The sequence below is a fragment of the Sapajus apella genome, unplaced genomic scaffold, assembly GCF_009761245.1.
Source record: "Sapajus apella isolate SASKATOON/1434 unplaced genomic scaffold, GSC_monkey_1.0 scaffold52, whole genome shotgun sequence".
Classification (NCBI taxonomy): domain Eukaryota; kingdom Metazoa; phylum Chordata; class Mammalia; order Primates; family Cebidae; genus Sapajus; species Sapajus apella.
The window spans coordinates 20,964-43,475 of record NW_022436992.1 but is presented as its reverse complement, the minus strand read 5'-3'; the positions used below and the strand labels follow the sequence as shown (position 1 = coordinate 43,475).

General features: G+C 49.0%; 1 protein-coding gene across 1 annotated transcript in view; it reads right to left on the bottom strand.

Moving 5' to 3' along the window:
- Positions 1–1,350: 1,350 nt before the first annotated feature.
- TET3 (tet methylcytosine dioxygenase 3) overlaps positions 1,351–22,512 on the bottom strand; it is a 34,013-nt gene continuing 12,851 nt past the window's right edge. The window contains exons 3-8 of the mRNA XM_032243359.1: positions 21,285–21,493; positions 19,597–19,747; positions 16,791–16,880; positions 15,796–15,933; positions 9,878–10,214; positions 1,351–9,124 (exon numbers count right to left, since the gene is read on the bottom strand). Of these exons, the coding sequence (XP_032099250.1) occupies positions 7,341–9,124; positions 9,878–10,214; positions 15,796–15,933; positions 16,791–16,880; positions 19,597–19,747; positions 21,285–21,493 (2,709 nt within the window). The 3' untranslated portion in view covers positions 1,351–7,340. The remainder of the gene's footprint in view (positions 9,125–9,877; positions 10,215–15,795; positions 15,934–16,790; positions 16,881–19,596; positions 19,748–21,284; positions 21,494–22,512) is intronic.

Here is a 22,512-nt window from a genome sequence, read left to right as displayed (position 1 = left end):
TCTCTTGACCTGGTGATCCACCCGCCTCGGCCTCCCAAAGTGCTGGGATTACAGGCTTGAGCCACCGTGCCCAGCGGCAACTATTTAAAAAATGCTACTCTGCATACTGATAAAGACAGTTTATGTGCAAAAAGACTACAACATTGTATTACCGTATTCCATTAAAAAAAATACATGTGGCTCATGTTTACACACTCAGAAAATGTTTGCAACCAATATGCAGTTCTCTTGTGGTGGAATTTCAGATAACTTTTAAGAACTTCTGTGTTTAATTTTCTATATTTAACATGGAACTTGTATAAGAAGAGCTGGCAGCACAGTTATAGCTAACAATAGTGAAACCAGCCCTAGCTGAAGCAGGAATGTCCTGGCCCTCCCCTCAGGCTCTGCAGATGGGGCCATCATGACAGGGGCTCAGGAAGGGGACAGAACTAGGTCTCTTCCAACTCAAGAAGGAAAGCAGCTGGTTACAAAGCACAGTGTGACTCCACTTTTGTAAAACATATAAACATGTTTGAGGATGCCTGGATAGCCAGGTGTGCCAAGGCATTTCCAGTGGGTTCCTTTGCAAGCAAAGTAAAATGGACATAAAAACCTCTAAGCCCATCACCTGGCACTCATTATGATCATGAGGTTTTCACCCAGATGCCCTCAGAGATGAACTTCCTCATCTAGAGTGACTTGGGATGTTGGGATATTGCTGAAATCCTTATCAACAGTTGGGCTGGTTGTCCCTCAAAGATGCTGGATCAATTTCAGTCAGATGTTTCAAGCCAGAGGAAGGGGAAGAGCACGAGGATGGTTCCCCCACTCACTCTTCTTCCTCAATTCATGTTCCCTTTTCAAGAACAGCTACCTCCAGAATTGGCAATCTGAATTAAAGAAGGTAGCTCCAGGCATGGGATCTTACGGGAAACCTTACGGGTCAGCAGAATCTTGGGTTCCATATTGGCCACTCCCTACTAGACTTGCTGTTCAAGCCATCGGAACCAAGCAGCATTCAGTGATCCTTTAGCAAACCTAACATCAGATGTTAATTTTAGCAGAAGGGGGGTATCTCCCAGTGGAAAGAAAAGAAAGGGACAAAAACATAAAAGGGAAAGAAAACAGAGGAACATAGATGAGAAAAAGGCCATCTCTACTTTCCCCCTTTAGATCCCGTTTTAACAGCTGATGGCCTTTGAACATTCCTTTATGTAGGTGGCAGAATGGACAGGTTCTGCCACTGCTATTAGTGAGGGCTTCATTTGTGCATCTACAACATACGGCGGGCAGGTGAAGTTACAGGGTACCTGACACATCACATTCCAGAACTGGTTCAAGGAGGGGAAAAAAAGAGCCCACAATGAATTTGAGTGCAAAAAATAAATATAAAATTTATTAAAACACCCACAACATTTTAAAGATACCAGGAGTAATACAGTTCACAAACCCAGCTGTTTGTGTAAATTATAATAAAATACAAATCAAAAAGGATACATACTTGCAATTTCTAGGCACCCTAAATTAAATTTACTGAAACACTGGGGGAAAAAGGAGGGTAAGGAGGGGTAGCTCAGGAGGCAAACCAAAAAAGTGGAAAGAAAAAATATTAACAAAAAGGTAAAAATTATACAAAATAAAATTATCAGCATAAATTTACTGTACTAAGAATATCTACAGTTTAATACACATCCTATTGCCTTGAGACATTGCAAAAATCTACCATTCATCCATCAACCCCAGATAAACTTCATTTCAAGTAGCCACAGTTTACAAAGTCAAGACGGAATATTCAAGTATGGTTGTTAAGTTCACCTCCATTGGAAGCCAAGTAACCAAACAGGAATTCAAAGAGATAAGAAATAAAACACATCAAAAAGCTACAGGGGTTCTAGATTAAGTCTAATGTATTAATATGCCACTATACAACCTGCCCTTGTTTCTTTGATTGGAATACATGAAAAAGAAATGACATCACTCCTGTTTTTCTCCCCTCTTTTCCCCTCAAAAGAAAAAAAAAAAGCATTGAAACCAAGAAAATTTGGAATGTTCAAATAAGCCAATTAGTTTCTTACTTTAAATCCCCACGTGAAGAGTGATGAGTTACCCCTGAATGACGGGTAGTCAAAACGCGAAGAGGGAGCAAACAATACCACTACAAAAAGCATCCCTGATATCAGAATAGAAGCCAATGAGGAAGTAGGCCAAATCGCTCGCTGATTCTTAGGCAAAAAGCAACTTTAGACCTCGCATTTCTGTGCTGCGGTCTCTGCTCAGGTGAGAAGCCTATTGCTCTGCTCTTGCCTGCAGCTCTGCAGGAGGAAGGGCTGGGAGCACCAGAGGGGGCCGCCCCTCTCCCCGCACTTGTGGAGGAAACTGTGCACCTGGATGTGGGACTGTGTAACTTATGCTGGGGGTATGCACCTCAAAAATGTTTTGGTCCAGGGTATACTGAAGTTGGCCATGTACTACAGCAGAGGTGGCTGGCTGATAAAACTAGGTTTTGAGGGAGTCATTTCAAATGACAGCAACAATGACCAAGAAAGCTCAAGGAGATGGGCATAGAAAATTCACATTTTATTCAAAAGCAAAACTTAAACATGAACTACAGCCAACCACACTCCTTCCTTTCGGCGTTCCGTTATTTTAACTGCTGAAGAATGAAAAACAAAATGACCCCAGATTTTTCAAGGTCAAGTACGTCATGAGACGGACAACCTGCAGGTATCAGACCCTCATGGAATCTACTTTACTGAAGTTGTCATGATGTCCTGTTTTTGAGGTATTTAAAAAAATTATTGTGACAGTGGATGACACAAAATGGAGCTTCCTGTTGTTTTTAAAACATCAACTTCTGTGGACCCAAGATGAAATTTAGGTTAGCACCAACTAAAAAGCAGCCTCAGTGGCATCGAGTGAGCAAAGAAAGCTCCTTCCTTTAGTCTGAACATAATGGGTTACCAATGAGAGGCAGAAGCAACGCTGGGTTAGAGAATGAAGCCCCTGCCCACCACGGTCCCGGCCAGTGCCAGGGGAGGAAGGAGGTCCATCTGGTCTCTCTTGGTGTGCCCTTGGGACTTCCAGAGATGTCTGCTTAGCACCCTGGGCTGCAGGAGAAAATCTGTGTCCCTGGCTATGAGAATGCCTATCATGCTAGGAGAGGCAGGAGTATCCAACTCCCCTTCCTCAAAAACAAAAACTCAAAAAACCCTTCGCCCTTTCTCTCACATCAAGCCTGAGAAGACAAGTGTGGAACCAAAGCACCTGCAAAGCCAGGCAGGCCCACTCCGGATCACAGCAAGGGAGCTAGCTGCCTTCTCGACTTGCTTTGTTTGGCCACCAAGGGAAGAACGATACAACAAAACACAACACTGCTCAGAGCAGATTATAGCACGGTAAACGGGTCTAAGACAGCACCAAAAGAGGGGAGGGAAAACAAAAGCCAAGAGACTGGAGCCCACCTTGTTTTTGGTTGGTTGTGGTTTCAGAACGTTGATAGCACCTCAGCAAGACAGGATCAGGGACAGTCACATTAAAACACCATAGCACCATTTTATTTAGACTATTTCAATTCATAAAAATGCTTCCTAGTCCATAAAACACACTTCAGTAACAAAAGGAAAGAGATACTGGTTGAGGCACGTCAGGGATATCATATTGTTTTCCACCAGCTTTGCCTTGCTTTGAGATCTCATGGTGGTTAAACCTCTAGAAGCAAGTCTGGCTGGATTTCTCTCAATGAAATCAGGTTATCATTGACTCATTGTCAACCATCCTTGCACATCTGCTGCTGTGTGATACAAAGCAGTTAAGCTCTGCCACTTCTTTCCTTGCTTTAGCACTTTAAAAATCCCTTGCTCTGCAAACTACTGTTTCCAAAAGAGGCTGGTGGAAGGACCAAGAGGGGGCGGTGGGGTATATCATCTCTTTCCACGCACACCATCGTCACCTTAGTGAGAAGGCAAAGCAGTAACCATGAAGCCGGGGTGTGGGAAACATTGGCCCTGCTAAAAACCAGACCCAAAACCAAAAACCAAAAAACCCCCAAATCCATGCAACACCTTTAGTCAAGATTTCTGATGGTCAGATAATGATTTCTTGAGCTAGCACCAGTTATTTTGTGAGAACCTGCTGCAAAGCGATTTTTATTTTAAAAATCTCTTAGCACAGAACTTTACAAGTACTTCCCTTGCACGCGACAGGCAGGGAAAACAAAACACAGCAGAAAAGGAACCAAATGTTTTGCACTGCACGTGGATGGTGTCCATGGACAGGGCACACTGGGGAGATGACTGAGACGCCATCGGTTTCCGTTGCTATAATATTACTCTTCGAACTTGGTCATGCTGTTAGTTTCTTTAGTTGCAATGGCTTTATTTTTCTTCTCATGATAAAAATGTCTGTTAATCATCTTTAGGATTTAAAAAATGATAGTGCCAGTAAAAAATAAAAATTTGATTTTTCTCTTTAAGAAACCTTCAGCAGCAAGGGGGGATAAAGAGCTGTGCATAGTTACTTTTTAAATATATGTCTAAAGCATGCTAATTTTAATGACTGAGATTTGAGGTAGGTTAGACATGTAGTGTACAAATCAGCATGGGCTTGAGCACGGCAATCGCACCGCCTAACTCTGGAAACGCTATTCTGAGGGGAGTGGGGACATCCAATGGAGACTGCCTCTTGACTCACCTCTCAGCAGCCTATTTCCTACCCTAGAAACTGATGAACCAAGGCATTTTGGGCTGGGGGACAGACGTCGCATGCTTTTAGCTTGTATTGGTTTCTCCTTTCATCTAATGGCTTTCCTACCAAAAGGTGATGAGGGAAGAGTGTATTTAACACACATGAGGAAGATTCACACATGCCAAGTATCAGCATCACCTGGGTTACACTCGGGACCTTCCAAACCAACAGCCAACCTGGGGCTTCATGGGTCATACAGACGGTCACATTCTCCACATGTTTCGTAAAATATTGTATTTCTTGCTTAAGATCATTTAAAATGAAGTTTTCAAGGCACCCCCGCATCTACCTAAGCACGGAGTCAAATGAGACCTGCATAAAAGTACTGATGCGATAAGCAAAATAGCATTTAAAGGACCCAATTTTTCCTCAAAACTAGAAAATTAGCATGCTCATTAAAGACTCTGCTTCCTTTAGCTTGTCAAACTGAAGGTCAGAGGTTTTCCTATAGATCTGAGTTCTGAATAATTCTAAGTCCTGATAAGCTCTTGGGTATTTATTTCAAAAGCAATAATATTTCATTTTTTGTCCTGTAAAATAAATGCAACTTTACAGAATATGGTAAAAGTGGAGGATAGACAAAGCACGTTAAATATTCAGCTACTATTTACAGTTTCTCCCACAATTACATGTTAAAACATTTTTTTTTTCAAGTTGCTGTTTAAATCTAGGCAAAAGTGCTTAAAAAAATCTTTCACTATTTACAGTTAAAACCAGACCACATAAATGCTCAGGACATCTTACAACGACCCTCTGCCAGTGCTTCCAAACAGGTACAGTAAACACCCAGCAGGCCGGTTCTCAGCTCTTAAACAAGGCACCCGGAAGCTCAGGAACTTGCCTCTAGCTGTCATCTTATTGTTAAACATGATTCATGAAGACCCATATCTGAATACAACTGCTCAGTAAATACCTGGTCATCTCAGGGCTTGGTGGTCATCCACTGTGTGGCCACATTCCCCTCTGTGTGTCCTGATGAAGCCCCCCATTCACCACATCCACATCCACATCCACATGGGTAGCGTGAGATCATTTCTGCTAATATCACAAGAACAACCAACACTCCCAAGCAGTTTGACTTGGTGACAATGAGTGTTGCTCCCATCAGGCCCAACCTATCTCAACAATGTCACAAAAAGTAAGCACCACATTCTCATTTCAAAGAACCGAATGAATGCACCAGAATTTTCGAATGAGTATGTTAAAGTGGATGAAGAGGGGAGAAAGGAAAAAAATGATCAAATGGAGAAATGGCACCAATTAGGGAGGAAAATCATAGCAACCTGTTGAAAATGTTTGACTCTTGCACTTTAAAATTGTTAAGTGTAGGCCCCTGAACCTGACGATAGCATGGAGGAAGCAGGCTCAGGTATGAGGCATGCACCATTGTCCAATGTGGAAATTCAGGGATCAGGATAGATGCATTAACTGTTGTTACACTGGTCTGCTGAGCTCCTGTAGGATGTGACCTTCCCAAGAGTCAAGAAAGTCCCAGCACAACACTATACAGCACCAGGCTCCGCACAGCACCATGCACAGAGCACCACTGGCTTTTCACAGCTTGGGTTCAACTTCCTGTTTTTAAAGATAGATACAGTAGCCCTTTTTCAATATCAGCATAGACTTTGGGGGCATTTTTTTAAAAAAACTGCCACTAAGACAAATTCCTTCAGCCCAGCATGCATTGGCTTGGCAACATGGTAGGCGCGGCCCCTAAGAACCTTGCACTCCAGTTCCAGCTTGAGGTGCTGCCTAGTGAACCGTGACATCGTGTGACTCCATAAATAACGGACAGAGGATTCAGTGTGGAGACTAGCAAGCTTGAAGCCATCTACTTCCAACCTGGTTTCTGGGGAAAGCTGTGCCAGCATCTCAGGGGGGCTGGCCTGGGGTGCATCTGCCCCTCGACTCCAAGCCGGGGGCTGGAAAAGGGACCCCAGATGGTTTTCTGCAGACTCTCCCATCCTATCGGAGAGGACAGAGGCTGTCCTGAGGCTCCCTTCCCCGAAGGGAAGGTGTGTGTGTCGGGAGGGATGAACTGGGTGGCTACCGTCTGCGCTTGGCTCTCGAGGGGCAGATGGCTGAGGACTTTGCCAGCGCCCGAGGGGCTTGGCTCGCCGGGCCCAGCGAGATTGGGCGGGGGAGCACTGCTGGCCTTTCCTGCCCATCCTTTACCATTACTATTGTCGCTTTTAAAAAATCCAATAAATACATTTTAAATGGAATTTAAAACTACTCCTTTGTGAAAGGACACTATAAACTTTCTTTCCATTATTGTGATATACAAGGATAGAGTTTTAAAAACAAAGAGAAAATAAAAGCCCCCCAAATAAGGGGGGGAAAACAACTTGGAGATATAAATATTAAGATCACGGAAAAATCACCCGACAGCCGTAGTTTCTTCTTCAAAGTGCTGGGGAAGTGGGGGTAAGGGAGGGGCGGGTCAGTTCTGAGGTTTGGACCATAAATACATATATATGATATGCGCATCTATATATGTATATAGAGATAAAAAGACTTCTGCACCCCCAACCCGCCCCCAGGTATGAGGGCAAAAGCACCACAGAGACAGCTCGGGCCGGGCCCGACGCTGAGGTACGCTGGCTCCCTGGCACCTAGATCCAGCGGCTGTAGGGGCCAGTGACCTTCGTGTAGGCATAGGAGGACACGGTGACCGCCGAGTCTGTGGGCACAGCCAGCGCCTGCCGGGTGGGGACGATCCCCTTCTTCTCTTTCTGCTGAGGCTCGGCAACCATGGCACCCCCCCACTTGCGCTTCTTCCCGTAGAGCTTGGCCTCCTGCTGGCCCAGGCCCAGCCGGGCAGCCTCCTCCTGCCGTGCCCGTGCCCTCTCCGCCAGCTGCTTCATCTTGGCTTCCCAGAGGGCCAGCCCGTGGTTGGGCTGGTTGAGGTTCTTGTGCTGGTAGAAGACCAGCGAGATGCGGGTGGGGTGGCAGCGGTTGGGCTTCTTGAGTGGTGTGGTGGCGTGCAGCTCCCGCCGGGCACACTCGATGAGGATGGAGCCGTGGGCCGGGGCCACGGCCACGCCGCCGATGTTCTCGTCCAGGAAGTTGTGTTCACTGTCCGACCACAGCTCCTCCTCCTCCTCCTCCACGCCGCCACCAGCCTTCTCCTCCTTCACCGCTCCCTTGCTGGGGGGCTCCTCGGCTGCCCCCTCCTCCAGGCTGAAGGGATCCCACAGCTTCTCCTCAGACTTCAGGGCCCCAAACAGCTTTTCGCTAGAGCCCAGGGGCATACCGAAGGACTGCCAGGCCTTGTCCAGCTGGCTGGCCCCTGCGGCTGGAATCCTGCCCTCCTCTCCTTTCATGGGGTTCCACAGCTTGTCTTGGAACCCAGGACCACCTTTCAGGGCCGAGTTGAAATCCCCTGCCCCCAGCCCCCAGGGCTTCTCAGTCAGGCTGGGCCCAGCCAAGGCAGAGGTGCCGTTCCCAAACTTGCAGGGGCTCCACGGTTTGCCTCGCAGCCGTCCTCCAGAGTGGGGAGCTGCCTGCTGCCCCTCGCTGGGGAACAGCCCCCACTGGCCATCTGTGAAGTGGGAAGGGGCCAGGCAGCTGGCCCCAAAGGAACTGAGCTTGTCGGGGATGATGGAAGGACTCTCCCCAGATGAGAACACACCCCAGCTGCCACCCACACTGTTAGTCCTCTTGGGGGACATGCTTGGGCCTCCTGAGTACTGTCCCCAAAGGTGACTGGGTCCCCCATTCTGAGATGCCTCGGGCAGAGGTGTCTTGCCCATCTTGCCAGCGTCTCTGGGCACAGGCTCGGCCTGGGTCAGCAGGTCTACTGGCTCTTGCTTGATGGATCTGTTGTAGCAACTGGAGCTCTGGGCAAAGGGGGAGGGGTCCCTGGACACTGAGTGGATTGGGTGGGCCTTGGGAAGCAGATACTCCTTAGGGCCTGGGTATGCAGGCTGCTGGTGGTGAGGAGTGGGGTGGTGGGTGTCCGTGGAAACAGCCTGGCTGGGCAGCTCGGCAAACTCAGCACCACCGTAGGCCGGGCTCAGGCTGTTGTGCAGAGCATGGAGGTCTGGCTTCTTCTCAAAACTGCCACTGCTGCCACTGTGTCCCCAGGCACCAGGACCCAGGAACTGAGAGGGGAAGACGGGGTTGCTGGATGGAAAGCCATAGTAGCCAAATGATGGGAGAGCGTACTTGGAGTGGAAGCCATTGACGGAGGTCAGGCTGGGCTGTGCATAGTAGGAGTGGTAGGAGTACACGCTGTTCATGCTGTAAGGGTCGGAGGGCCGGCAGTTGCCCAGCACCGAGTAGCTCTCCACCACCGTGTTGCCACTGTACTTGAAGGAGCTGAAGTGATTCTGCGGCTCTACCTTGAGGGAGGGCTTCAGGCCTTGCTGGGACAATCCACCCTTCAGAGACAGGCCTGAGAAATAGAAGGCAAGATGGCAGAGGGGTAGACACCACCACTGCCTGGAGAGGCCCTGGGCGAGGGACTGGGGATGGACCCTCCTCTTTTCCAGGGATGTTTCCTCTTTCGGGACAGGCAGGTGCAGTGCTGAGGCATGTCCAGTCTGGACCTGGATGTGGGCCCTGCTCAGCAGAGGCCCCCAGCCCCACTGGGGGTGGGAGGAGGCAACCCCTGGTGGAAGCAGCTCATGCAGGGTCCACAGTCCCCCCTGCCCCCACCCTAAAGAACTCCAGAAGTTGCACTGAAGCACCACCACCCCCTGTGCCCAGCCCAGTGGGGATCACAGCAGGAACCAGGGCAGGAGATGAGAACTCAGATGCCTGCCGGCAACCATCTCTGCCCATAAGCCCCTCTGCCCTGGAGCACAACCACGTGTCCTGAAATGCTGCTACTCGCCTCAGTATCTCAGAGAAGAGCAAACTAGAGCTCAGAGGGGAGCCTCCGATTCTCCCAGGGGAGCAATCTAGAGAAACCCAGTGCTCCCCGTCTACCAAGCTCAGTTCCATGCAGATAACAAGTCCTGCTATACTTGCATCCCCATGGCCTCCCGTCAGGCTGGGTGTCCTGCGGCTGCTGCTGATACCTTTCTGACTGACAGTTAAGCAGAGGCCGCAGTTCCTGCGTGATGCAGGAGGGTGCGTGGAAGAGCGAGGGCCCTCATGAGGACAGCGCCAATGCCACCCCTGGCAGGCACCCTCCCCCACACACCTGGGTCCGACGTGATGCCCGCCAGCTCCAGGGCCTCCTGCTTGATCTTCTCGGGAGTGCTCAGCTTCTCCTTCTGAATCTTCTTCTTCTCAGCCGCTGCCTTTCTGGCTTCCAGCTGCCGCTGGCGGCAGGACTTGGCAGGCTCGGGCAGGCGCCGGACCTCGCGGGGGAAGGCGGTAAGCACCTGGATGGCTCCGCTGCCCACCTTTGCATTCTGGTTCTCCTCGCTACCAAACTCATCTGTGTTGGCCATCTTGTACAGAGGGAGAACGTGCAGCTGCTCATCCTCAGGAATCTTGCCCACGCAGCGATTGTCTTCCTTGGTCAGGGTGCAGACCTGCCCCAAGCAGTGGGGGAGAGAGGACATGGGGTTGGGGGACCAAGTGCTGGCAGAGAGGGGTCTGAGCACCCCAAACACGTGAACTCGTCTTTCCCCACACAATCCCAACACCAGCCACTACTACTTCCGAGAGTTTCTGAAAAGCACATTGATCTTGGTTCACAGGGTAACAGTATCGCCAGCATCTAGAGTCCACTCATCAACTTTCAAGGCACATTATCTCCTGTGATCCTAAGAAGGCTGAGAGGGGATGAGATGCCTGGCGAGGGGCCTGGCCAGGACAAGGAGGCCTGCTCTGCCCTCTGGCATAGCACTGAGGCCATGGCACCACGTTACCCAGTGGAGCTCGGACCACCTACCATTATCTTCCTTGTTCTAAACACTCAGCCTCCTTTTGCTCTTAAAAAAAGTTTCCTTTTTATGAAAAATCTCTATATGCTGATTGTAGAAAATTTAGGCAAACAAAAAGGAAATAAAATCTCCCATGCCACCACCCGGAAGTAATCACTTTAAATACCAGGGTCATCTAATTGTGTACATACATAGGTACACAATTACTTTTTGGATATAAAGGGGACATTATGTAAATGGTCATATAATAGCTTCATTTTTTTAACATAGTATAAATATTTTCCTGTGCATTATTCTCCCCCAATATGATAAGAGTTGTATAATATTATTCTATTGTATCAATGTATTAGTTTAACTAATTATCAGATATTTCAACTTGTTTCCAATTTTTTATACCATAAACAGTACTTTTCAAAATACCCTTTTAGCTAAATTTTCTAAGATTCTTAATTCCTTAGAATGAATGTTAAGTAGAACTGCCAGACTGCCCTCAAAAATGATTTTGTTTTTCCCTCATAGCAGCAGAATGTATTCCAACTTCCCTATATTTTTTCCACTAATTTCTTTGAGACGGAGTTTCGCTCTTGTTACCCAGGCTGGAGTGCAATGGCGCGATCTCGGCTCACCGCAACCTCCGCCTCCTGGGTTCAGGCAATTCTCCTGCCTCAGCCTCCTGAGTAGCTGGGATTACAGGCACGCGCCACCATGCCCAGCTAATGTTTTGTATTTTTAGTAGAGACGGGGTTTCACCGTGTTGACCAGGATGGTCTCGATCTCTTGACCTCGTGATCCACCCGCCTCGGCCTCCCAAAGTGCTGGGATTACAGGCGTGAGCCACCGCGCCCGGCCTTCCACTAATTTCTTTAAAACTTTTTCCTCATTGTTAAAATTGATTTTGTTGGTGTACATTTCTCAACAAGATTTGCTTTTTTTCCCCCAAGTTTACTCTCTATGCTTGCGTTGACTCTATTTTCTTATTTTCTATATTCTTGATGCTCTGGCATTTGAGGTCTTGATCCCAGACAGGCTGCCCCTCCCGGGGCTACTTAATTCCCAGAGATAGCAAATGACTCCCTGCAAGTGTGCCTTTGATATATGAACTAGCAAATCCAGAGCCCACATCCCCAGCCATCTCCTTTATCATACTCATACACCAAGCCAATATTTCCCCGGCCTTAAATCGTAGACGGCCATGAGGAACCATCCCATAGCTCAGAGCCAGCCAAAGTATTCAAACTGCCCAATCCTAAATGTCCCCGGTGTAGCTACCCTGTGTCACCCATTCTTTCCTGCAAAACCCCACTAAAGACTCCGGGCCATGCTCCCCTCTTCCTCTTCTGCTCCTGACTGGCCTGGTGCTTCCCCAAGTGGCCCCCGGAGCACGACCTGCCTCCTGTTTCTAGGATCTGAGTATAAACTTCCTTCCTATTATCCAGGTTTACATGTCTTACCATACCCACTTAAAATGAATCCTTGGCCCATTTTAACACAATGCTCTCATTGTCCTCCTCCTTTTGTGAGTTTTATAACTTTTGCCCACTACTATATATGACTAGTCATTTCTTAAATCATGAAGTCATCTTTGTATATTAAGGTTACTGTTTCTTTATCATGTGTTACAAATACTGTAGCAGTTGGAGCTCTGTGAATTATTAGCCACTGTTAGTGTTTAACTACCCAGACGTGTATGTGTGTGCATGTATGGCTATATAAAACTACAAATGGGATGACATGATACGTACATGCTATTCTATAACCTGCTTTTCTTTTTTTTTTTTTTCTTGAGACAAGGTCTCACTCTACTGCACAGACTGCAGTGCAGTGGCATGATCAGGCTCACAGCAGCCTCAACCTTCTGGGCTCAAGTGATCCTCCCACCTCAGTCAGCCTCCTGAGTGGCTGGGACTGCAGGCATGCATAACCATGCCCAGCAAATTTTTGGTAATTTTGTAGAGGCTGGGTTTTGCCATATTGCTCAGGCTGGTCTAAAACTCCTGGGCTCAAGTGAGCCTCCCACCTCAGCCTCCCAAAGTGCTGGGATTACAGGTGTGAGCCACCGTGCCCAGCCTGACCTGCTTTTCTTTTCTTTTTCTTTTTTTTGAGACAGAGTTTAGCTCTTGTTTCACAGGCTGGAGTGCAATGGCATGATCTCGGCTCACTGCAACCTCCACCTCCTGAGTTCAAGCAATTCTCCTGCCTCAGTCTCCTGAGTAGCTGAGATTACAGACACCTTACACCATGCTCAGCTAATTTTTTGTGTTTTTGGTAGAGACAGGGTTTCACCATGTTGGCCAGGATGGTCTCCAACTCCTAACCTCAGGTGATCCACCCACCTTGGCCTTCCAAAGTACTGGGATTACAGGCGTGAGCCAGCCTGACCTGCTTTTCTTAACTCAAGGATAATTCAAGTTATCCAGTTTGTGCTGGCCTTTCAATTGTGATTCTGGTGTTTTATTACACTGAACAGAAAACTTATATTTTTATGGCACTAACTTTATTAACCATTTCACTTAGAGGCACTCTAAGTGAGTTTGGTGTCATGCCCTACCCCAGCTTGTTTCTTCCCAGAATATGTGTGGGTCTTTGACTTCCTCTGCTCTGACCAGTCTCCTGTGTACTTTCTGGGTGAAACTGGCCATCAGCCCCGCTTCCTACCAGCCTGTCAAACCCAATGCTATAAACAACAGACCAAAGGGAAAACGCTAAGGATGAGATGTGGCAGAAGCTGTATTTCCCACAAGAGATAACTTACAGATGTCAAAAGGTAAGGCTATCCTGATTAAAAAAATAAGTACATGAATGGGAGAGTCACAAACATGAAATTAAAATGGTTAAGAAGAAACAGGAAAAAATGTTCAACCTCTCTAGTAACAAAAGAAACACAAATTAAAATGAGATCGTATGCTTCCCAGTCAGGCAGCAGGCAAAGATGAAAGAGACCACCTAAATCCAGTGTTGCCAAGCAAGCAGAATTAGTGCCCCAAGCCTGTAAAAGTAAACATCAATGCAATCTCAAGGAGGTTACTGTGCCACTGCACAAATACATGAGAAGAATGGCCTCTCCCTGTGGTTTACAGAAGGGAAATGGCTGAAAGCACTTACTGTCCATTGATAGGGGACTGGTTAAATAAATGATGGCAGAGCCATACACACAGCCTCAGAAAATGAAGTCCATTGACACAGAAAGCTTGAGTTAAGAAAAGCAGGTCATAGAACAGCATGTATATATAATGTGACCCCATTAGGGTAAAATTTCATAAAGCCATATACATACACATACATATTTGGGTATCTGAATGGATGCTCACCAAACTGCTAACTAGTTATCTCTGAGATTTCAGGCAACCTTTTAAATATTATTTAAAATTTTAAAAAATGAGTAGTTACTCTTTAGGAAAAAATAATGCTTTCCATTTTGGAAGAAAATAGTCCTTTTTTCTACCCCAAACTCTAGAAGCTCTGGGGTCCAGATCACCTCATGGTGCTTTTGCTGTCACCCACCTTCCAGTGCCCCCCGGCTCCTCCGCCTCTCTAACCCTGTGGGCCTCCCCTTTCCGTGTATTTTACCTAGAAATCCTCACAACAGAGTGCTGGCAGGAGCTGCCCCTTCTTGCTTCTCAGTCTTGGACATGGGGATGGAAGACAAGTAGAGAAATGAAATCATGAGGTGGGGCCATCAATCCCCAGGGGGCATGAGCTACGCCTGGAATCTGGGAGCCCTTTTTCCAGGTGAATGTGCTGGTGCCCTTGCCTCTTCCTCAGCCCCTGGAAGCCCTGTCTGCCCAGAACCTGGCTAAAAGAAGAGCAGAGAGCTAGCATCATCTCTTCAAGGAAGCCCCTACCCAAGTCCAACCTCTCTCTTCTCCATCCGCACTCACTCTCCTGGTGATGGCATCAGCTTCACGGCTCTAACTATAAACCATGTGCTCTCCAGACCCTCCCGCCCCTGCCTATCCACATCTCCACCTGCATGTGTAGCAGGCGTCTTGAAACAGGCTTCTTGATTTCTTACTCCTAAATTCAGCCTTTCCCTGCTACTCTACATCTCAGTCAATGTTCCAACGCACCCAGATGCTCAAGCAAAAAGCCTTGGTGTGCTCCTCAAGTCCTGCTCATGTAACAACTACACAGTTCTCTTGGCGGTCCCTTACACAGCATCCAAAATCTGTCCCATTAGCACTTGCCCCTACTCCTGCCCAAGTTGTGTCTCCTCCGGCCTGGACGGCTGTCCCAGCCTCCTCCCTGGCCTCCTTCCACCTATTCCCTCCCGTCTGCCTCACCCTGACCCCACCATCACACACCTCATTCTTCCACCTATTCCCTCCCGTCTGCCTCACCCTGACCCCACCATCACACACCTCATTCTCTAACTGCAGCAGCAAGAGTGTGTCTAACTTTACAATGCAACCTTACTGCTGCCCAGCTGAGAAGCTCTCAACAGCTTCCCATCACATTTACAGCAAACCCTGCAACCCTCACCTGGCCCTCAAGGCTCCCTGTGAGCTGGTCCCTGCTGGCCTCTCCAATCCCGCTCCCCCGCCCCTTGTTACTCCCTTTCCGTTGTTCCCTGAACACACACCCAGCCTGCTTCCCACTTGGAGCCTGTGTGCATGCTGGTCCCTCTGCTTGGAGCACTCTACTCCCAGACAGTGGCTCCCTCATTCTCTTGCGTCTCAACTCACGTCTCAACTCAAATGTCCCCTCCTCAGAGCAGCCTCTCATCCAAAGTAGCATCTCCTGTCGCTTTGTCCCTCACTCTGCTTCATTTTTCCCTCTTGGCCCTTCATTGCTACAGGACATTCCCTCACATACTTGGGCAGGAACTGTGTTCGTTTCATCCTGCAGCACGGAGAGCAGTGCCTGGACACAGCTGGTACTCAATACACATTTGTCCAAAGAATGAATCAAGGGTTTGTCTGCGTTTAAATCCAAGTGTCCACAGAGACCAGGACCCATGCTTTAGATACTGGGCACTTCAGGTGCCCAAGGGGCTGCATCCTCCAGCATCTCCCTAAGACACAGACACAAAAATAGCCTTGTCTGTTCGAGGGTTTTCTCTGGGAGGTGGGCAGGAGCAGGCTGTCTTGCAGGGCACCTTCCAGAGTTCTGAGGGTCCTGTCTTCATGTCCCTCCCTACCCTCAGCCTGTCTTTCTGCACAGACCACACTGGGTTCCCTCCCACAGTCGCCCCACAGGTGGGGCTGTGACAGGGCACAGGCTTCCTTACCACAGTGCACCCGTTGTAGAGGTTATGCTGGTCCTTGTGGGCGTGGGCACAGAAGTCCATGCAGGCCGTGACCCCTGCGAAGGGCCGTCCTTCCTTCAGCCCCAGACGGCAGTCAATCGCTACTTCCTCGTTGGTCACCTGTGTAGATGGCCAAGGAGAGGTGCTCACATCACCTAAGGTGAGTGGCCCCGATTCTGCAACTGAGGAGGCTGGGTCTTGGAAGGAGGGATGTAAAGGATCATCGTCACCTTGCCCTTCAACTGCAGGAGGGAGGCTTTCTGGCTGAGAGGCTAGGCCCCAGCTCCAAAAAAGTTACTTTAGGGCTCCTGTAGGAATTACTTCCTTCTGGGTTATCCCAAGTCCCTTTGCCTTGTCTGGGAGATGCAGGTGTGACAGTGGAGAGAAACTCGAGCCTCACCAGTGGAAACCAGACCAGAGTAGGTGGCAGGTTACCAGGGGAAGGGGGAAGACCAGGATAGAAGAGGAACAGTGTGGGATGCAGGTAGCCTGGTGTAAAAAAGGGGTTTCAGCTGGGTGCGGTGGCTCACACATGTAATCCCAGCACTTTGGGAGGCTGAGGCGGGTGGATCATGAGGTCAAGAGATAGAGACCATCCTGGCCAACACCGTGAAACCCTGTCTCTACTAAAAAAAAATACAAAAATTAGCTGGGTATGGTGGCCCACGTCTATAGTCACAGCTACTCAGGCTGAGGCAGGATAATTGCTTGAACCCGGGAGGCAGAGATTGTAGTGAGCCAAGATTGTGCCACTGCACTCCAGCCTGGCGCCTGGCGACAGAACAAGACTCTGTCTCCAAAAAAAAAAAAAAGGGGGGGGGGGAGTTTCATCAAAGAATGACATCATCACTTTACTTCTGGGCTGGGCTCTTCCCGTAAGAGAGCAAATGAGCCCACTCTCCCACTTCCCACCTTCAGAGCCTGAGCAGAGATGTGGACGGTGACATGTGGGCAGCAAAAGGCCCGGGACCCATTACCTGGTTCTGATAGGCCTGAGGAGCTAGCCGCTTGTACAGGGGAGCGACTTCGGTGGCCAGGTCCTGGAAACTCTTCCGGAGTACTTCTTCCTGCGGGGAGAGGAGCAGTCACATATCCAGAGCAGCCCACCTGGCAGACGCTGCACCCTGGAAATGGACCGGCATTCCTGAAGCATCGCGGGGGAGGCCGGAAGGAGGTGTCATCAGGTGTCTTCCCCGCCTTTCCTCCAGGAGGGCTGTGGTGCCATGTCCATTTCACAACTGAGGACACTGAGGCTCCCAGGAAAAGCTGTGGAAGCCATGGCCTGAAGGTCTCGTCATCCTGACTGCTAAACTACTGCTCCTTTAGGCTCCCGCCCAGTTCAGCCCAGAACACATCAAACAGTTTCTTGCTTTTGAATGCTGAACACCCTAGGTCAAGGGTGTGGCACAGTGGAAATGAAAAAGCCATGAGGACCAAGTGTGGCTCCTGCCTCCTAGGCTACAGACAGGAAGAGAGGCAGGCAGGATCCATGCTAGAAATTCCATAGCCAGCCCAGCCCAGAGCCTGCCACGAGCCAAGGACACAGACAGACTTCAAATCTCCAGCCGCTAGGCTCGTACTATGTAATGTGTTATTTACAAGCCACATGTAGCTACAGAAATACAGGTGAATTCTAACTTTTTTTTCTTTAGGACAGTCTCACTCTGTCACCCAGGCTGGAGTGCAGTGGCACGATCTTGGCTGACTGCAACCTCCACCTCCTGGGTTCAAGTGATTCTCCTGCCTCGGCCTCCCAAGTAGCTGGGATTACAGGTGCCCCCAACCACACCCAGCTAATTTCTGTTGTATTTTTAGTAGGGATAGGGTTTTGCCTGAGGTCTGACCTCAGGTGATCCACCTGCCTCGGCCTCCCAAAGTGCTGGCATTACAGGTGTAAGCCACTGCGCCTGGGCTGAATTCTAATAAAAATTAAAGAAATTCAGTCCCTCAGTTGCACTAGTCCATTTTAAATACTCAGCAGCCACATGTGGCTCCTGTAGGGACAGCAGAGAATGTTTCCACCATCACAGAAAGTGTTGTGGGACAGCACTGCTCTACATGAAGCAGCAGCCCCTGGTCACATGTGACAGAGAGTTCCAGGAGTCCACAGACTCTGGCCCTCCAAAAACAAGCAGGGCTTGAAGGGATCCTAGGACACCATGAGCACAGGCACAAAGGGTTTATGAAGAAAGCAGGAAGAGAGGAGAGAGAAAAAGAATAAAGCACACAGAATGAGAAACGGAAGGTAGAGACCCACAGCTCAGCTGTCCATCCAGTGGGGTGACCAGGGCTGCCAGCCACTCTTGACCAGGCCAGCCTGGGCCAGGGAGGCCAGGGAGGCCAGGAAGGCCAGGACACCTCCCTGCCTGCTGTCCAGATGCTGCCACCAGCACAGCATGCAGTGAGGCTTGTGAGCTCTAGGGACACATAGGCCTGGGTTTCAATCCTGCCTTCACCATCAGCCACATGGCCTTGAGGAAGCCATCTGAGAAAACTGTGAGGGGCTTGGCACAGTACTTAGCATATCGCAAGAGCACAGGACGTGGCAGCTGGTGGAACAGGGAAAGGATTTGAGAGAAATTAAGCCAATGTCTTTCCATTCATGGTAGTTCATAGGTCTTGGTGGCCCCAGGGCTCCATTCATTGAAGCAACTGCATCTGCTGCTCATGGGGGAGGGTGGATCTTACCGTAAATACAAATCTAGTAACAAATTAGACAATTTGTGGGTCACACAATAGTCTAAAACCCAGGTCTGGGGTAAATAAAGAGTTCTGAATTTTAAAATGCTTGCTTTTCCTTATGAGGACCTGAGCTTGGCAGTCAGAGCACAGCAGGTGAAATGGGCGTTGGTGTGGAGAGGATGTCCGTGCGCCATGGCAAGTGGGAAGCCCTTCTGGTACTAGGAGCTTGGAGAGATTTGGAAGGTTGGGACTGAGTCCAGATATTTAGATACTGGTCTGTATCCGAGCAAAGGGAGCCAGCACCCCACCCACTCAGGAGCCCAGGCAGTAGGGAGGTGAAATGGCAGACAGCCTGGACAGGCTTGCACCTTCCCTGCATTTGGAGCTGAGTGGAGACCACCTCCCGGGAGGGCCTTTACCATGCAGGCATTCAGAGGAGAAACGGCAGGGAGGGGGCCTGAGGGCGCCTTCCCTTGTTGTTTCAGGGCTGGGGGAGGCCCTGCAGGCAGGGGCGCAGGTAAGAAGCCTGCAAAGAGGAGGTGCTGTATCTAGTGGCCATACTGTGTGGGCGCCAGTCCAGAGCCCAGGGACCAGGCCAGGTTCCCGACATGGAGAGCGCAAGGGCCCGGATGACTGCCCAGCGTCTGTCCAGCAGCCAGGCAGGGTGGTAGATGCCTCGGGAAGTACAGCAAAGACCCAGAGGGTGGCCCATGCAACGCAGACCGCCTTTCCTGCTAAACCTCACACCCAGAAAGATGACCTGGGAAGATGAGGGAAATGACCTCTGAGAAGGCCAAATTCTCATGAGGAATTTGAATATGTATCTTCAATATCTGGAATATTTGCCTAAAAGAGATGGTTTAAATGGGAAGGGTCTGGGGCACCTGTAACTGCTAAGTCTAATTTTTCACACTTGGTGCCCTCCACACATCCCACACCCCTTATTTCACAGTAAGATAAAGTCAGCTTTTAAAAAAACTAAAACAAGCTCCACTTCCTGCGCATCTGAGTCATGGCGTGCCAGCCCTACCTCCCGCTGGACTATTAAGGGTGCCAGGCGAGAAAGGATGGGAGGCAGGGTTCCCGCCCAGCTCTGCTCACCTCTTTGGGATTGTCCCCCGCGAGGCGGAACTTGCGAGGTGTCTTGCTCCGAGCATACTTGCAGCCGTTGAAGTACATGCTCCAGGAACAACCAAAGGAGAAGGAGGCACCGCAGGTGTTGGGGTCTTTGCCTTGGCACGCGCAGGTCCGGCTGCAACATAACAGCACAGGTCGGGTGTATAGTTGCGACATCCCTTCTTTCTGGAGTATTTCTCCTCCCTCAAGGGGTGGCTGTGCTGACCCCTGGCATCCACCAGCCTCCCAGTGACTGGGACTCACCCTTCTCTTCCCCCAACCTCTTTCTCAAGTTTCTTTGAGTACAATGGCAGCTCTAAAGCAGCCTCTTCTGCCCCCACCACTGAGAACCTACAGGCCTAACACTGAGTCTTGCTGGGAGCAGCACATGGGTTTACTGAAGTAAGGAGGAAGAATCTGGTAAAAACCCATGAAGGTTTATACTTTCCCTTAATTCTAATATCTTAAACGTCTCCAACATACACCATATGAACAGGGAAAGGACGTGAGCCCCAGGATTTGAGCGTGCCTATTTCCCACAGCCCAGATGTTAACAGGCTTTTCAACAAAGTATAGTAAGATGAAAATTACTGCTTAATACAATCAGGAAAAACAACCCAAATGCCCCTCACTGGGGAATGAATAAGCGAATTGTGACAGATCCACACAGTGGATTATGACTCAGTGATAAAAAGGAATGAGGTACTAACATACACAACACAGATGAACACTGAAAACACTACATTCAACGGAAGAAGCCAGGCTCGGAAAGCTACACCCTGTACGATCCCATTTATGTGACATTCTTGCAGAGGCAAACCTACAGGAACAGGAAACAAGTCTGCTGGCTGCCCAGGGCTAGGGGAGGGCTTGCTGATAAAGGGCACGGGAGACTTGCAGGGAAGATGAAACTGTTCTGTATCTTTTTATTTTTGGGACGGAGTCTCATTCTGTTGCTCTGGCTGGAGTGCAGTGGCGCAATCTCAGCTCACTGCAACCTCTGCCTACTGGGTTAAGGTGATTCTCGTGCCTCAGCCTCCTGAGTAGCTGGGATTACAAGCATGTGCCAACACACCTGGCTAATTTTTGTATTTTTTAGTAAAGACCAGGTTTCGCCACTTTGGCCAGGCTAGTCTCGAATTCCTGGCCTCAGGCAGTCCACCAGCCTCAGCCTCCCAAAGTGCTGGGATTACAGGCATGAGCTACCAGGCCCGGCCCTGTTGTGTATCTTGATAGTGGTGGTGGTAGCTACGTGACCGTAAACATTTGTCAAAACTATCCGAACTATATACCTAAAAGGACGAATTTTATTGTAAATAAATATACCTTCATTTTTTTAAATGGGAAAAACTCCAATTAAAGGGCAGGTTTTGCAAATATCATTGATACCTTCTATCTTTGGGGCACATGTACTTCACACTTGCTAACATCATTAGTGGCCAGTACATTGACCTGGGGTTTAACAGCGAAGTCAAGTTAGCAGACCCTCCGAAGCCTGAGCTAGAACCCAGCTCAAGCAAGACCTATGGAAAAACCTTCCTCAACCACAGTCCTAACTGTGCAGGACACACAGTGCTGCAGAGATGGCAGGAGCCTTCCCTGGGGTTGCCCGAAGTCTCCTGTGATTCTATGGGTGGGCCCGGGCCCTGGCCCTGCAGCCCCCTGCTACATACTCATCATTGAGGCCGCATCTCCGGCTGGTGGGGTTCCCGTACTTCCGGAGGGTGTCGGTGAGCTCCTGGTAGAGAGTGTCGCCAAGGCTACGGGGGATGCCCTCCCAGGCCAGGATGAGGATGACGATCACGGCATTTTGACAGTGGTGGCCCGCCCGGTGCCGCACCAGGCAGAGCAGCTTCTCCTCCAGCGTGTGCCTGCGGATCACCTGTGGGGACGCAGGGTGTGAGGGGCAGGAGACAGGCACCTGTGCTCCTCTGCATGGTGCCATCCCTCCCTCTGTCACATGGACCCAGGGCGCAGGTCTTTAGGGCAAGGTACCAGGGGTATCATGCCCTGACGACAGCAACCTCTACAGGCTAAGAGACCATTATAGTTAGGGGACAAAAACATAAATGTTATTTTTTTTTTTGAGAGTGAAGTAAAAAATAATTAGCACAAAGTTTAAGTTGCTGATGACTTACATAGGCTTAGGAGTAAAAATACATGGATAAACACTGTAAGCCAAAATACAGTCCAATTTTTATGTATCCTAAAGCATTTGCAGAGAAAACGCTGCATACCTGCATGTTTTAGTTAAAAAGCAAGGGGTTTGGCACTATGGAAAACAGTCTGGCAGTTTCTCCAAAAACTAAACATAGGACTACCATATGATCCAGCAATTCCATGCCTAGGAATACACTTGAGGGACTGAGAGCAGGACACGGGCAGATCCCTAAATACCCACGTTCACTGCAGCACTATTCACAACAGCCAAAAGGTGGAAGCACCCCCAGTGTCTATCGGCTGATGAACAGGTAAGTACGATGTGGTACAGACAAGACTCAATCAGCCTTAAAGAGAAACAAAATTCTGATTCATGTTACAACATGGATGAACCCTGAAAACCTGCTAAGTGAAATAAGCAGACACAAAAGGACACATAGTATATGATTTCACTTATAGGAGGTACCCAGAACAGTTAAATTCAGAGAGACAGAAAGTAGATTAGAGCTTACCAGGGCCTGGGAGAGGGGAGAATGGAGAATTACTGTTAATGGGTGTGGAGTTTCAGTATGGGATGTTGAAAAAGTTCTAGAAATAGACTATGGTGAGGGCTGTACCACAATGTGAATGTTTTAATGTCACCAACCTGTACACTGAAAAATGGTTAAAATGTTAGATTTTATTTCTACACACACACGTTTTTTCTTGAGTCAGAGTCTTGCTCTGTTGCCCAGGCTGGAG